This window comes from Pinus tabuliformis, chromosome 8 (genome assembly GCF_031772625.1).
Source record: "Pinus tabuliformis cultivar Carrire ecotype Pingquan chromosome 8, CPIR1, whole genome shotgun sequence".
Lineage (NCBI taxonomy): Eukaryota > Viridiplantae > Streptophyta > Pinopsida > Pinales > Pinaceae > Pinus > Pinus tabuliformis.
In genome coordinates, this window is record NC_142294.1 from 136,168,978 (window position 1) to 136,184,450 (window position 15,473).

The 15,473-nt window shown below is 41.3% G+C and overlaps 1 protein-coding gene and 1 pseudogene across 1 annotated transcript; both read left to right on the forward strand.

Annotated features, from left to right (window-relative positions):
- Window positions 1-5,495: 5,495 nt before the first annotated feature.
- On the forward strand, window positions 5,496-6,652 carry LOC149234481 (proteinaceous RNase P 3-like). Its single transcript, XM_089368286.1, has 2 exons — window positions 5,496-5,563; window positions 5,674-6,652. The coding sequence occupies exons 1-2, from the start codon at window positions 5,496-5,498 to the stop codon at window positions 6,584-6,586; spliced, it is 981 nt and encodes a 326-aa protein (XP_089224412.1). The 3' UTR covers window positions 6,587-6,652.
- Window positions 6,653-7,036: 384 nt separating this feature from the next.
- Window positions 7,037-7,715, forward strand: LOC149234482 (dolichyl-diphosphooligosaccharide--protein glycosyltransferase subunit 1B pseudogene; annotated as a pseudogene).
- Window positions 7,716-15,473: the final 7,758 nt, after the last annotated feature.

Genomic DNA, 15,473 nt, shown 5'->3' on the forward strand with positions numbered 1-15,473 from the left:
ATACCCAATCCGTTAACGGGATCAGATAAATGAAACCTCCTTTCAACAGCTTCTCAACCTCTGCTTTAATTGCAGCCGCTTTCCTAGGGTGTATCTGACGCAGACGTTGCCGAACGGGTTTAGCGTCCGGGTAAGTCTTGATCTCATGAACAACAATGGAGGGATCAATTCCTGGCATTTCCTCATAAGACCAGGAAAACACGTCGCGGAATTCTTGAAATAGGGCCTTGTATGTTTGAATTTCGTCATCTGTACACGAGGCACCTATATGAATGTTCTCAATAGTTCCGGTTTTGACTGAAATGCCAAAGTGGCACTTTGGCATTGGCAGCCAGAACGGAAGATATTGTATTGGATCGTTCGTTAGGCACGACAAGTCTGGTAAATCCAAAGTTGCTATAAACGGTAACTGCCGATTCAGATCCCTAAAACTTTGTGTCACAAGACCAGTCCTAGTATTTTGTCACACGGAAAGAGTTGATAGTGCGGACACAACCAACCTCCCTAGAAGCCTACGACTTTCTAGTGACAAACAAGACAAATAGGAGCAATCCTTCTCTAAATATGCATTTATACTATGAGAAATCAAGTGTTTTAGATCTTACCTGTAACCCAATGCTGTTGTAGTAGTCCAGCTTCGTTGATCCGGATGAGCTCCTCCTTCTCTTCGAAACCTACATTCACTAATAATCAAATGATTAAATAGCACCTGAATATCACATAAAATAAAACACATTTAACATATAGACCAAGGAGTATATGAAACAACTCATAAATAACAAATTGTTGAGAAGAATGGACTTATTTGTATTAAAAGGTAACAAAAGAAACCATTACAACCTGAGCCTTGTTGTTGTGCAAGTTTCTCCCAGGGTCCACAAGAGTCCTCCTTTACTCTGATCAGCTCACCCACTTCCAAATACAACAAGTAAAGATGGTAATCTCTCCTCACAAGCTTATACAAGGAAGTCCTAATTCCAGCAGCATCTACCCTTAGGAATGTTCAGCTTTCAACCTCCCCTCCTTCTGGCCCAATGCCTGTATTTATAGTGCTCTAGAGGAAGTTAATCAGGTCCACCATCAATGGGATAAGCCCCTCTTTGGGTGGGTTAGCTCCCCTCTTGATGGGATAAGTTCCTCTTCTATAGGGATACATGAACCATCTGGAGGCGCTTCATACACGTCAAACAAGCTTCTAGAATGCTCTAGAAATGACCACAAGTAACTTTTTAAAGATGAAACTCGCGCCTTTTGACCTTTACAGGGGTACGCACCCACCCCTTTACATACAGAGCGTACAAGTACGCAGGTATTGTGAACTTGGGTTGCGTACACGCAGGTAAGGCTGAGAGAAACTGCGTACCCAGAGATAATTGACTTTAAATGACTTTTCTCTCTTTCTTTGAGTTTGACATGGAAAGCAGAGGCATGAGACTTGCCAAGGAGGATAGTATGACAGTGGATGGAGCCATACTAACTGCAAATAGTCATGGTGACATTTTTTAGTGTAACAGATTGCCCCCTAAAGTGCAAAGCCTGTAGTAGATTAGGGTTTTATATGATCTAGGAAGGGTGAAGTACTTTATCATTTCAAGGAGTATCTTGCGGAGAGCCTGGTCAGAACCTGCAAATATTCAACACAAAATACATATATAAGATGATATCATCGCTGAGGTAGGCATTCCCATACTCAGATTGAAAACTTTAACTAACAATCTAACTACTGCTCTGATACAGGAATGATTTTGCAGTACATCACAATTATAGACTTTTGTAGACACAGTATGGACGCAGCCATCTGTTTATGATCAGTCTACTATATAATGAATACAAAACTCCTCGCAGCCTGGATGGTGGAAACTAGATCCAGGGTCTTCATTTCTACTTCCCGAATTGGTACGATTCTATCCATGTGAATAAATGAGTCGATGTCGAACATGACAGAAACCACTTGATTACCAGTCGATGATGTAAACTGTTAACAAGTGTGAGAGAGACCACCAGTGATGTCAATGGTTCTCAAAGTACCCAGTACAATCCATGAAATGTGAATGAATGAGTTGATGTCGAACACGTCACGGAATCCTTTGATCGAAAGTCAATGATGTAAACTGTCGTCAAAGGCGAGAAACCTGCCATTGATGCATGCAGACCTCAAGGTACTGACGATCTCTAAGTCATATTTCTAGATAATGTGCTGATGTCGATAGAAAGCGACCCGTTGCAGGCAAGCCCACAACACGAAACCATTGTTCAAGTTGAAGAAATGTTGCTGTAAGGACTAACTCAGGGATGGTCAAAATGGATGACAAGTATTTTGCATATGAATGGTTTATTTGCAGAGACCTCTTGAACAAATAACGACACGACAGATGGCTTGGTGGCGATTGACCCAAAGTTAATACCCAGAAACAGTTGAAGTCTTTCAAAGTGGTTTGATCAACTTTAAGGCAAAGGATTTCCCAACCCAGGTGAATGAAAAGTGTCGTGTTCAAGAGCGGTGATAAGGTTCTTTTGTAACAAAGGATAACAAATAGGTTCATTCTTCTCTTTTTTTCCCCCACCATTTCTGGCAAGTACCTCTTTATTTTTTACAAGCTTGAGGAGGATAACATATGCTTGATTATAAGCTCATCCTTCGGATGAGTCCAACTTAGTTTAGATTCGGACCCTAAGAAGGAGTGGTCCGTTCCTGTTTGTAATCAAACAGGTCCTTTACTGTGAAATTTTAACGAGTCCAGTATAGGAGAAACTCGGTGTTTTTCAATTTTAGAGATTCTGAAAAAACTAAAGAAGACTCCAAGGTGAACTTTTTCGTAAATTTGTGTCTCCCAAGCCCAAAAAAGTATAAAATAATACCTTAGAGAACCGCTTGATCTTGCGACCAAGGAGTACTTTCATGATTAGTGCCGTTGACCTGAAAAGTAAAAAGCGATCAAGGACACGTCGTTTTATTTCCAATATCGAGTTTGAAACGACAAAAACCCGGCAATCTTTTCGTGTTTTTATGGTCAGAAAAGGGCTATAAGAGGACCGTCTTTTAATTCTGTTTTAACGAGTGTAAAAGAAACGCTTGGCAATCTTTTCATGTTTTAGGAGTCAGAAAAGGGCTTGAAAGATGACTCTGACGTGAAAAATGATAATTTACCCTAAAGTCCCTTTGTCCTACACAAAAACAACACATTACTCATACCTGTTTAAGATGGGCAAAAATACATTGAAAAATATCCTTTCACGGTGAAAAATAAACAAACTTAGCATTCATTTATCCAAAAAACCTATAAAAAGACTTTTTACCATGTCATTTTTACCATTTTACTGTTGAAGGAGAGAAAAGGGCTTTTCACAAGAAACTTCCCGTGGACATTGCAGAGAATCCAACCGTCGGAATCGAGTGCCGTCTCTTTCAGGTATTTCACAACATCCTCCTCTTCAATTTCATCCGTTTAGAATTTCATTTTAAGCTTTTATTTGATTTTTTAGAGGGTTTGGGGTTTTAGGATACGCTTTTCGGGGTACGCAGGTGCCCCATGGGCGACCTGCGTACCCCGACTTTTTCGTATATGGGAAAAAGGTCGGAGTACGCAGGCCGCCTTCAGAACAGCTGCGTACCGCCGCTCTGTTTCTGAACGCGGGGTGCGTACTCCGCGCAAAGCGGATTTCCAAACCCCAAACTCAAAAACCAACCATCCAAATTTAATTTAATGAATTCTAATCAATGTTTTTTGGTGTGCAGGTTGCCCACCATGCTAGATTGGCGTGAAAGAGAACACGAAGACGTCGATTTGGCCGCAATAGGTCATCAACCTTCCATTGATGCTTTAAAGGCATGCAGTCTCTACAAGTACTGGGCCATACCTGGCATGAGGGCCCAGGTGCCATTCTTAGAGTGGCTGGTTGAAAGGTGGAACGTCCAGGATCAATGCTTCTACATCGGAGGGCACCAGCTCGAGTTAGAGCCCTCTGACATATATTTTCTCACTGGCTTGCCTAATAGGGGCAAGCAACTAACTCTATCCGGGACTAGGACGGGTGGCCAATCCCTTGCTAGCCTCCAGCTAGAGTGGTGCAACAATCAAAACCAGGAGAAGGGAATAGAAATCAAATACATATCCCAACTTGAACTTATGGTAATTGCCTTTACGGTTACCAGACTTTGCTGCGCGGCCGCTTTGCACAATGCCACCGGGTCCCAAATGCGGATGGCTATAGATTGCTTCTGAGGCACCATTTTCAACTGGTGCGATGTCGTGTTGGCCAACATGAAGGGCCAACTGACTAGGGCAAAGAACGGACAATTGAAGACCTTTGGATATGGGCCTTTAGTTGTGAGCTTTGCCCTAGAGAGAGTTCCAATGATGATCCCCCAGCATCTTACTGTTCCAGTTGGGCCTCCTCGGGAGCCTAAGTTGACGAGATGGGTTGCGGTAATGGCCCGGCATCCTGATGAGGGAGCGGCAGTTGTCCGATTTCCTGACGGTTACTTTCACTGGTTGGAGAACCAGGTCTTTGCGATTCAGGATTTTCCTTATGCCGGAATGGATTTTCGGAATGATCCGGACATGGTTCTTCCACAGGGAGAACAATGGGACGACAGAGGTACTTCATTTTTCACAAGTTTTTAAATTATCTAATTTTTTTATTTTTTATATATATCGTCTCAAACTGACAGTAAAAATGTTCAAAATGCAGATGTAGGTCCACGGCGTCCGGCCAATCTCCGGGCTTTTGAGAGGAGACATCCAGTTGCACCGGCACCGGCCCCACAGGACGCGGCTGCAGAGACACTAGCTGAGTTGGAGCAGGATCTAGAGCGTCTGATGGCGGGTATACCAGAGACTACTATAGATGATATTCCTATCAGACTTCAGCGCTATGTAGTCGCAGTCCCGGGACCTTTTAGGAGGTTTTTGTGTAGAGTGGCCCGTGCAGTGGTGTCGTATAGGGAGCATCACCAGTGATTGGATGGTCACTTTGTAGACACATGTGACATTTTGGTTTTTTGTACTTATCATTTTTGCCGATCATAAGGTGTTTTAAACCTATGATCGAAGACGATGTATATTTTTTGACACACTCCTATCTATATAAATCATTATTACCGGCTTATTTTGTTAAACATGTGTGATGAAATGTTTGTAAATTTACAATTATTGCAAATATCTATTTAACATTCGAGACGCAATTGCATCTGCTAATGTGTTTAAAGACCTTGGAATATGCTGATATTCAATGTAATCAAATTCACGTTCCAAGAGACGCACCCTCAAAAACAATCTTAATAACACGGGATTTCTAATGGCATAGACTCTATTAAGCTGTAATACAACGAGTTCAGAATCTAACTTCACTATCAAACTCCGTGTTATCACTGAAAATTCCGTTTCCAAACATTTGCTCAGATTAGCTTAAAGACCAAGTGTTTTCGCAGCGCATGAATCCTTTAGCAGTTTCGCAGCGCAGCCTGTTTTAGTGATTTAGTAGCGCGCTACGAAATGGGGGATTTGTTTGAATCCATAGTAGCTGTCATGCAAAATAGTTCTGGGGCGGATACATTTTACAGGTGACATGTTCTCAAGAAGTCATCATCAATGCTTGTCATTAAGTTCGGTCAGTGTGAGTTTCTTAGAAAGGGTGACTGGAAGGTTGAGAAAACAAATATGAGTTCAAAAGGGATTTGGCATGTGCACGGGAGGTCGAGTCGAATTTCAGGAATTTTCAGGAGTGGCTGGATCACCATGGGCCATATGACTTTATTGTGGATGGTGCAAATGTAGGCCTTTATCAGCAAAACTTTGTTGATGGTGGTTTTAATGTCTCTCAGTTAAGTTCTGTAGTCAATGTCTTGCGCCAAAGAAGCCCAAAGAAGAAATGGCCTCTCATTTTATTGCACAACAAGCGTGCCACAGTAGTGCTAGTTGATGACCCTTACAATAAACAGCTGATTGAGGATTGGAGAAAAGCTGGTGCCTTGTATACAACACCAGCTGGGTCGAATGATGACTGGTACTGGCTATATGCGGCTGTGAGATTCAAATGTTTGCTTGTGACAAATGATGAAATGAGAGATCATTTATTCCAATTGTTAGTTAATGAGTTCTTCTCAAAATGGAAGGAAAAACATCAGGTCCGCTTTACTTTCAATAAATCTGGTCCACAGTTTCACATGCCACCTCCATATTCGATTGTTATTCAAGAGTCTGAAAGAGGCTCATGGCACATTCCCATTAAAGGAGGTGATGACATTGAAATGCCAAGAAGTTGGCTATGTGTTACTAGGTCTCTAGTATGTGGACTTAAGCAACGGTCTGATCCTTCATCCCAGGAAAGAAATACATTGGGCCCATCTGAAGACTCAGGTTTTGAGGTTGTTAATGATGATGTTGTTTCCAAATCAAACACGGACGTTGAGGACACAAGTATAGCCAGGCATGAGCAGAACACCGGCGAGTGTTTATGTTCAACTTTCTCTACAGAAACTGCTCAGTTAACATCAGAAAAAGACAAAAGAAAATGGGGATCGATGTCCCCTTCAAGTCCATGCAAACAACCTTGTTCATATAAAATAAGGAAGGAATCTGCCTGAATGGAGATACTTGCCTTCTCTAAAAGAGTAAACCAGTTGAAGGAAAAAACTTTAGGCAGCAGTCATAAATTATACAATTCTGGTGGGAAGTGTTTCACTTGTCACTTTGCATTTAGAATCATGAAACCGATTATTGGCAGGTGGCAAATTCATGAAATAACATTTATGTCTTGGGCGCAAGTGTTTGATGAAGTGCCAGAGAGAGATTTAGTGCATTGTCTTCGTGGCTTAGCTCCATAAGAGTTCTTTTTCCACGCAAACGAGATGTTGAGGTTTGATAAACATTACCAGCTGTTCGTGCGTTAGTTCCTCCACCGACACTTAGTTGATATTTGTTTTTTCTTTGCCAGAAAAGGGGTTTTAGAAACGAGAGCATATTATTTGCATGCGGGGCATCACAAGTTTAGGATTCTGTTGAAGCTGCAGATCCATCTTTCTCCCAAAGAAAACATGGGGATTGTGAAGTTCGCAATCGGGGATGCTGCAATAACGTTTCTGTGGGTGTTTGGCGCATCATGCCTATCTTCCACACAAATTTGAAGTTTGCTCTAAATTCCTATTCAGTTGACCCTTGAGATAACATTTGTGACATGGCGCTCACTCTATCAGTGGAATGGGTGCTCCTAAAGTTGACAAGGAGCTGGTGCGAGAAATAGAAATTTCACATTGAGGAAATGTTCAGATAACTGAAAATTATCATCTTTTTCATAGTGATGCTCGAATCAAAGGTGGCTTTTCAAGGATTGAATACCAAGCAAGACCCAATGCTACAGGTGCATCATCTTTTAAGAGTCTAGTGGCAAGGCTGCTCCCTCGAGCACATTCGGTTTATTACCGAGATGGAATTGGGAATATTTCTACCTCACATTTGAACGCCGACTTTAGAAAAACAGAACTGGAAATTGCACCTCGATATCCTATGTTTGGAGGCTGGCAAGCCACTTGTACAATAGGCTACGGCTTATATCTACAAGATTTTCTCTTCCAAGCAGATGATGGCAGGCGTTATCTTAACATCGCTTTTGCATCTTCATTCAGTGATGTGGTCATTGATAAACTTATTGTGAAGGTTGCACTGCCAGAAGGATCTAAAGATCTTTATGCTTCTGTTCCCTTTTCTGCAGATTGACATATATAATATCTATGCACCTCGTTGTCTAAAGAACTCGAGTTCAGGAGTAAAGACGAGAGACAAGCTTACAGTTTCACAAAATAAGGTCTCGAGGAGGGTATTGGGGTTCCTATACGGTAGATATGACCTCTGTTTTGAACTATACACAAATGGATATTTCAACAGGCCTGATGTTCAAGAAGCTCTTCACGCAAATGTTACAAAGATTCCTTTCTAATGGGCAGTCTGCAACAATTCTGTGTTCAATGCATATAATTACACAATATTCTCAGTTCTTCCAATCTACACAAAACTTATTAAAGTGGTCTAAAGATTTGGGCTTACAGTGGAGATATTGATGGGAGAGTACCTGTAACTGCCATGAAAGATAACATCAATGCATTACATTTGCCCATAAAGCAACAATGGCATCCGTGGTTCCATGACAGACAAGTAGCAGGATGGTTTATACAATACCAAGGATTAACATATCTGACATTTAGAGGAACAGGGCACGCAGTTCCCTTAGACGAATGTAGTGAAACATTGATTGTGAATTTTTGTGCCCTGTTTGTTCCATAAAGTGTGATCTATTTCCTTTTTGGAAGATAAGATTAGAAAATGCATCTGACACAGGAACACAGTGATACATGCAAATGAAGCTGCATAGATGAACATTGGAAATGCAGGGGGTTTTCTCTGTAATACTTTGTTTACTGAAACGCAGGGGTGGTTGCACAGGAAAGAGAAATGAATGTTTTCGGTCCATTAATATCTTCAGTTTCCTGGTGTTGAAGGTTTTACTTTCTATGTTTGTTGCAAGACTTTAAATTATACAGCGGGTAGCCTTGTAAAGGTTTTGTAAGGTGTTATAACTTAATTGATCTGGAATGTATTCCATATCAATAATGTTTGTTAAAGACTATGAGCACATCTTGCAGAAGCACATTTATGCCTTGTTTAGTGATCTTTGGAAAATGGGTTTTGTAAGAATAAGGATTCCCACTTAAAGCTGATGTGCTCGATTCAGATTATAGAATGTGCCATTGTTTTGTGCACTTAAGGAATCAGAAATGGAAACAATTTCAGATGGCAGAGCCAAACATGAGTTTGATTCAGATTTCAATTCAACACATAAGGAAGCAGGTATTGAAACAACAGGACAATTACATGAGAAGGATGGTCAGTGTTCAGACCTTGCTGATGTTGAAGCTACACACTGGCAATCATTTAGCTATGAGAGGAAGACTGTGTTTTTTAATCACACAGCAGTTTCGTAGCGCGCTACGAAACTGCTGTAGGTGATGTTTTCAATGCAGAATAAACAGTTTGACCGGGAATGTTAGAAGAGAGACACCTGTCCAGCAATACAACCTACAGCACATCAGAAACCTGGCTATCCATGAAGCTTCCAACGCATTTGAAGTATGGTAAGGCTCGTAAGTTTTGGGGATATTAAAGGAGCTGGGACATATTGCTTGATTTTCGGGAGATGGTAGGAGACAGAGACCATAAAAACAGGGGTTTTGATCCTAATGATAAATGATTTATCAGCGCTTTCAGGTATCCAAAGTCAGCGTTCCTTGCACCTGTAGCTCAGTCACCTCAGCCTAACCAACAAGAAGACAGCTGTCAATAATCAAGGAGGGAATCATGCATACGAGGGGATGAAGTTAGAGTTTCAATGTGATTAGAACTCTATGTAATTACAGTTCAATACCTTAGGCATTTAATAAGTCTGTTTTAAAGTAGATAAGGTTAATTAATGATAGGCCATCGAGCTCCCCTCATGCTGGAGGAGGAGACTCAAAATAGTTGAGTTTGTTTTCCTATATAGAGTGAAAACTCTGATGTAATGAGGGTTGGAGATTGATGAAAAAACAGAGTTTTTATATTGGCTGATGTAAAAGACTTTGACAGTAATAGAAAGACTACTTTTTCTTCCCAAGATTCATCTTGTGTTCAAAGGCTCAGAATATATGTGGTCTTGTCTTTTTCCTTTCTATTTTACAGCTCCATAGATGTGCAATCACTCTGAATTCACCTAGTGCTCAGACTTCCTGTGCATATTTATGAGTTGTCTTTATCCTTTCTGTTTTACAGCTCAATAGACATGCAATCACTCTGAATTCACCTAGTGCTCAGACTTCCTGTGTATGTTTATGAGTTGAGGTTCTGTTTGAGAAATGTTCTGAGTTTTTAAACATAATATGCCTTGGCTTCCATGATTGAGTAGTTAATAGTTTACTGCAGAGGTGTTTGACTCCATGAGCCCAATGGAAGAAGTGTTATTTTATTGTTCCAACCAGCTTATTTTCATGTACTGTTTGAAGAGTTAGCCATCTTTTCTTGTTATTAATGCATATCAAAATTTGTGAGAGAGCCCTCTCTGACTAAGGAGGCTAAGCCTTAGTCTAAAGCCTGGTCTGAAACAGTTTCATGAAATCTTGCTAAGTAGCAGCCCTTAGTACACGATTTTGTGATAACACTCCGAATCCCAAATGAAATAGATTCAGATAATAACTCAATCACTGCACTGTATTCTGCAATGTTGTTTGTTGTTTGACCGAGGCTCACCCCATGCATAGAAACTAACTCGTCAGCGGGCGAATAGATAACCCAAGCTGCGGAAGAGATATTCCGTGTACTACGACAAGCACCATCAGCAAATCCAATGTACGTTTGGAGAGGCGTCGACATCTGCAATATCAAGAGTAAAACCAAGATAAGCCAGAATAATGACGAAAAACACACTCTCTAAACTAAGCACACTATCTAAACTAATCACACGGTCTAAACTAAGAACACGTAGCAACTAGAAAGAGAAAACTAACCTAACTAAAATCTCCATACCCATCATTTAAGCATAATACCTCTTTAGGTAAAGTCCATTTCTGGGTTTACCCAAAGAGTCCCCGTCAAAGTCTACCAGATCATAGGCCCCTTTTGCTAGCTTTCGCTTGACAATGTAGGGCCCATGCCACATAGGAACGAATTTTCTAGCACCTAACTTATCATTAGCTTGATCATATAACAACACTAGGTCTCCTTCCGAAAAATTTCGAGGAGTCACATTCCGGTCATACTGAGCTTTCATTCGTTTCGCGTGAGTCTCGATTGCTAAAGCAGCTTCACGTCGAGTCTCATCTAATTTAGCTAAGTATAACAGACGTTTCTCCTCTTCGGAAGTAGCTGGGAGTAATTCGATGGCCATTTGCAGTGACGGGATTTCGCATTCAATGGGCAGCACGGCTTCCAAACCATAAACTAGTTGGAAAGGAGTGAACCCTGTTGATGTTTTCACTGAGGTTCGGTATGCCCAAAGCGCTGAAAATAACATGTTGTGCCAATTCGAGTGATGAATACCAATGATCCGTCGGATCATGATAACTAGAACTTTGTTGATAGACTCAACCAGACCATTCGCTTGGGGATAATAAGGAGTAGAACTATCATGACGTAAACCAAGCTGGCCTGTAAGTTCTGTCATCATAATGTTTCGAAAATGGCGCCCATGGTCAATGATTATCGCTTGTGGGACACCAAACCTAGCAATAATGTGATTGAATACGAAAATTGCTGTTGTCTTGCCGTCTGCCTCGAATGTAGGCATCGCCTCGGCCCACTTAGTAAAATAATCAACCGCAAGGATGATATACGCATGCCCCCCCGCCGAGTGAGGGTTACAAGTAATAAAGTCGATACCCCATTTGGAAAATGGACCGACGACAATTATAGGATGGATAGGAGCTGGTGCTGCGCTCATCTTGCGATCAAACACTTGACAGTTGTGGCATTTTCAGACCGCAATGATACAGTTTTTAAACATGGACGGCCAGAAATAGCCAGCACACAACACCTTCTGAGCTGTGGCATACCCAGACATATGACCGCCACACGCCCCAGAGTGACAGTCATTCAAAACCCTTTCTGCCTCTTCGTGAGTTAAGCAACGTCGGAAAACCAAGTCTGCCCCATGGCGATAAAGAGTATCTCCAATTATTTTGTACTGTTGGGACTGGAATCGAATTTTCCGACGTTCCATCTTAGAAGCTTCGGGCTGAAAGGATTGGGTTTGGAGATAGACAATTATATCCCCATACCACGGATCTAAAGTGCTGATAAGAAACAAAGATTCGTCCGCAATGGGCTCCTCTGCCACTGTTTCCGTGTCAGCACGCGGGAAATCACACATTAACTCGGCAAAGACTAAGGATTTCTTAGACTTGGATTTCTCGAACTCCAAATCAAACTCCTGCAGGATAACGATCCATTTGGAGTACTTGCCCTCTAGCAATTGTTTAGTCAGAATATAGATCATAGGGTTGCAATCCGAAATCACTGTAGTTTTACGGAGAAGAATGTAGTGACGAAAACGCTGGACAGCTTGAACGGCTGCCAGTGCCAACTTTTCCACATGCGAGTACTTTAGCTCGGTTGGATTTAACGTCCGACTAAGGTAATATATCACATGTTCCATTCTGAATTCATCTTCCTGAACTAAGACCATTCCAATGGTGGAGTGGGAGGCGGCGAGATACAAAAAGTAATCCTAGTTGTAGTTGGGAGGATGCAGCAACAGTGCATGGGTCAACACGTGCTTAAGTGCATCAAAAGATTTTTGAGCTATCTCACCCCAAGAGAATTGAGCATTTTGTTTTAACAACCGGGTGAAACCCTTTGTAACCTCGGCGTAGTTAGGAATGAATCGACGTAAAAAGTTTGCTTTCCCCTGCAAACTTTGGAGTTGGCGCAGACTCGAAGGAGGAGGCAATTTGATGATAGCTTCTACCTTCGAGGGATCGACGCGGATACCGGCTTTTGAAACGACAAATCCTAGCAATTGTCCCACTTCTATGCAGAAGACACATTTGTGTGGGTTAAACCGAATTCGATAATGCCAACACCTCATAAAAATAGCTCGTAAGTGGACAAGGTGATCAGCTCGATGTAAAGAATGAGCAGGCAAATCATCGAGGTATGGCTACACAATGTTCTTGATGTCGTGAAACGCATAAGACATTGCCCGTTGGAAAGTGGCTCCGGCATTCTTAAGTCCAAAAGGTAATTTGCAATAAGAAAATGTCCCCCAAGGACAAATGAAAGCCATTTTTGGTTGATCGGCAGGTAGAATATTGATTTGGTTGTAACCGGAAAAACCGTCCATAAAGGAAAATATTTCATTGCCGGCACAATCATCAATTATTTGATCGATATAGGGCGTGGGATAGTTGTCTTTTGGACAAGCACGATTTATATCCCTATAGTCGATACATATTCTTATTGTTCCCTGCTTCTTGTTAACTGGAACAATATTTGATACCCAATCCGTTAACGGGATCGGATAAATGAAACCTGCTTTCAACAGCTTCTCAACCTCTGCTTTAATTGCAGCCGCTTTCCTAGGGTGTATCTGACGCAGACGTTGCCGAACGGGTTTAGCGTCCGGGTAAGTCTTGATCTCATGAACAACAATGGAGGGATCAATTCCTGGCATTTCCTCATAGGACCAGGCAAACACGTCGCGGAATTCTTGAAATAGGGCCTTGTATGTTTGAATTTCTTCATCTGTACACGAGGCACCTATATGAATGTTCTCAATAGTTCTGGTTTTGACTGAAATGCCAAAGTGGCACTATACACTTACACTTTTTTTCAGTAGAGCTAACTTTCCCAAAGTGCCACGTGTCACTTTTCAACCTTTGGACCTAGAAACGATGAAAATGAAACTACAATCCATTCTCTTTCCATAACTTCTTATGAAATTTCAGTATGATACTAAGAGAGAAAGTTATGACGATTTTCCCAAGGTCACATGTTTGGGATGTAATTAGAGAGCCTACAAAAACCCTAACTTCCTTGGATCATATCTCCAAAAATATAGAGAGACAAGATCTGAAATTCAGATGCAAGGATCATTGAGATTTTAGCTCAAATTGATTTTTTTTTAACTTCTGATATGTCACAGAAAAAAGGTTATAGAAAAAATTGCACAATGACCTATTTTGGAGTAGTGAAACCCTAGAATCCAAACCTCTGATACCAAATGTTATGAAACTAGCTCACAAAAAGATAGAAAAGATAGATCAACGACTTAGAAATTAGCCTCTTTGAGGGGAAACCTCTTTTACATTACACAAATGAACAATTCTTAGATGATACAAATGACAAAACCTCCTTTCTATATATAGGAGTCTAAGGGGTCAAAATATAATCAAAGCCGACATAACAATAATAATATAAGGGCACAAAAATAACAATAGTGGGCTTCTGTGGGGCACAATAATAACAATATGGGGACAATAGGGGCACAAAAATAACAATAAGGGCTACAATGAAAATAATAATGGGGGAATCACTAGTATTATAGGGACCTAACAATTCTAGGATGCTCCAAGAATGCTCTAAGTGAGCAAGAGTGTAAGAGATCTAGAATGAACAAGAGATGAGCCAAAAACTATAAAAAACTATCCAAAAGTTGTCAACCATTTCTATGACTCCTTTTTATTAGCAATGTCTAGTGTCTTCCTTTCCTTTTTCCTTTTTTCTCCATTTTCCCTCATTTCCTCTCTAATTTCTCTTGCATGCATATTTGTGTCTTTTCACCTTCCTTTTCTATTATTTTCCTTTATTTCCTTAATTAAATTCTTTTCCAATGCCTTGCAAATTTCCATATCCATTAATAAACCGTAAGTGATGCCCACTATAATGTGTACCCACCATTAAGCTTGGAATACATGTACCATGACCTTGGTTTTGTTATTATGTATATGGAAAATCAACCTAGGGTTGTTACAAACCCCTCCCCCTTGGGATAACACCATCCTTGATGTTCTATGATGCTTATGACTAGAAAATCATACTTCCTATGGAGCTTTATAAGACAACTCATTGCAATATTTACAATATACCAAATTCCTGAAAACATGATCACCATACTGCTTATTGGAGCTTTATAACACAACTCATTGCAGTATTTACAATACACACACACACACACACACGTGTTGGCATTATGATTCAGGTGTTGTCCTTGATGGCAAACTCATTCAGGTGGTAAATCAAGAAGGACGCAGGAAATATGTTCAGCAAGTGCGTCCCCGCAGGTATACCATACAGAACCCGCGTCCAGGGACGCAGGCCAGCCGTTCAGGAGGTGCGTCCGCCCAGTGCACACATTTCAAGGCAGAGAAAAGCACGTGGGGGTTTCTTGTGTGGTATCTAGCCGACGGTTTTGTGCTTCTATGGTGTCGGCTCGTGGTATTGTTCCACGCTTTGGGGAGAAGCTTGCCTATATAAAGCAAAGGAGTTCATTTGGATTTAGTATCATCTTGGTTGAACATCTCTTGGTGAGATCTAGTCCAAATCTATAAGGGCAAATCTTCTAATGGACTACGATCTATATGGCGCATGATCAGATCTGTGGATCTGAATGTTTGGGTTGGTTCTGAAGTCCTCTTATCTTCTATATCTGAAGGGACGCAGATTCAGTGAAGGGAAAGTGCGCCGGGACGCAGTACAGTAAAGACTCAGGTGCGTCTCTGAGGCAAAGGACGCGGCGCTACTGTGGTATTGGGTGCGTCTCTGAAGCGAAAGACGCGGCGCGATAGTGTTTCTGGGAGCGTCGGTCGCAGAAAAGCAAAAAGGAACAGTGCGTCTGCACGCAGAACAGCATAAGGTATACTGCGTCCAGTCGCAGGCCACAGAAAGAAAATATGCGTCCCTGTCTTAAGATGATCTGTTGACTGTATATTTCTGTTCATAAGGTGTTCTGGG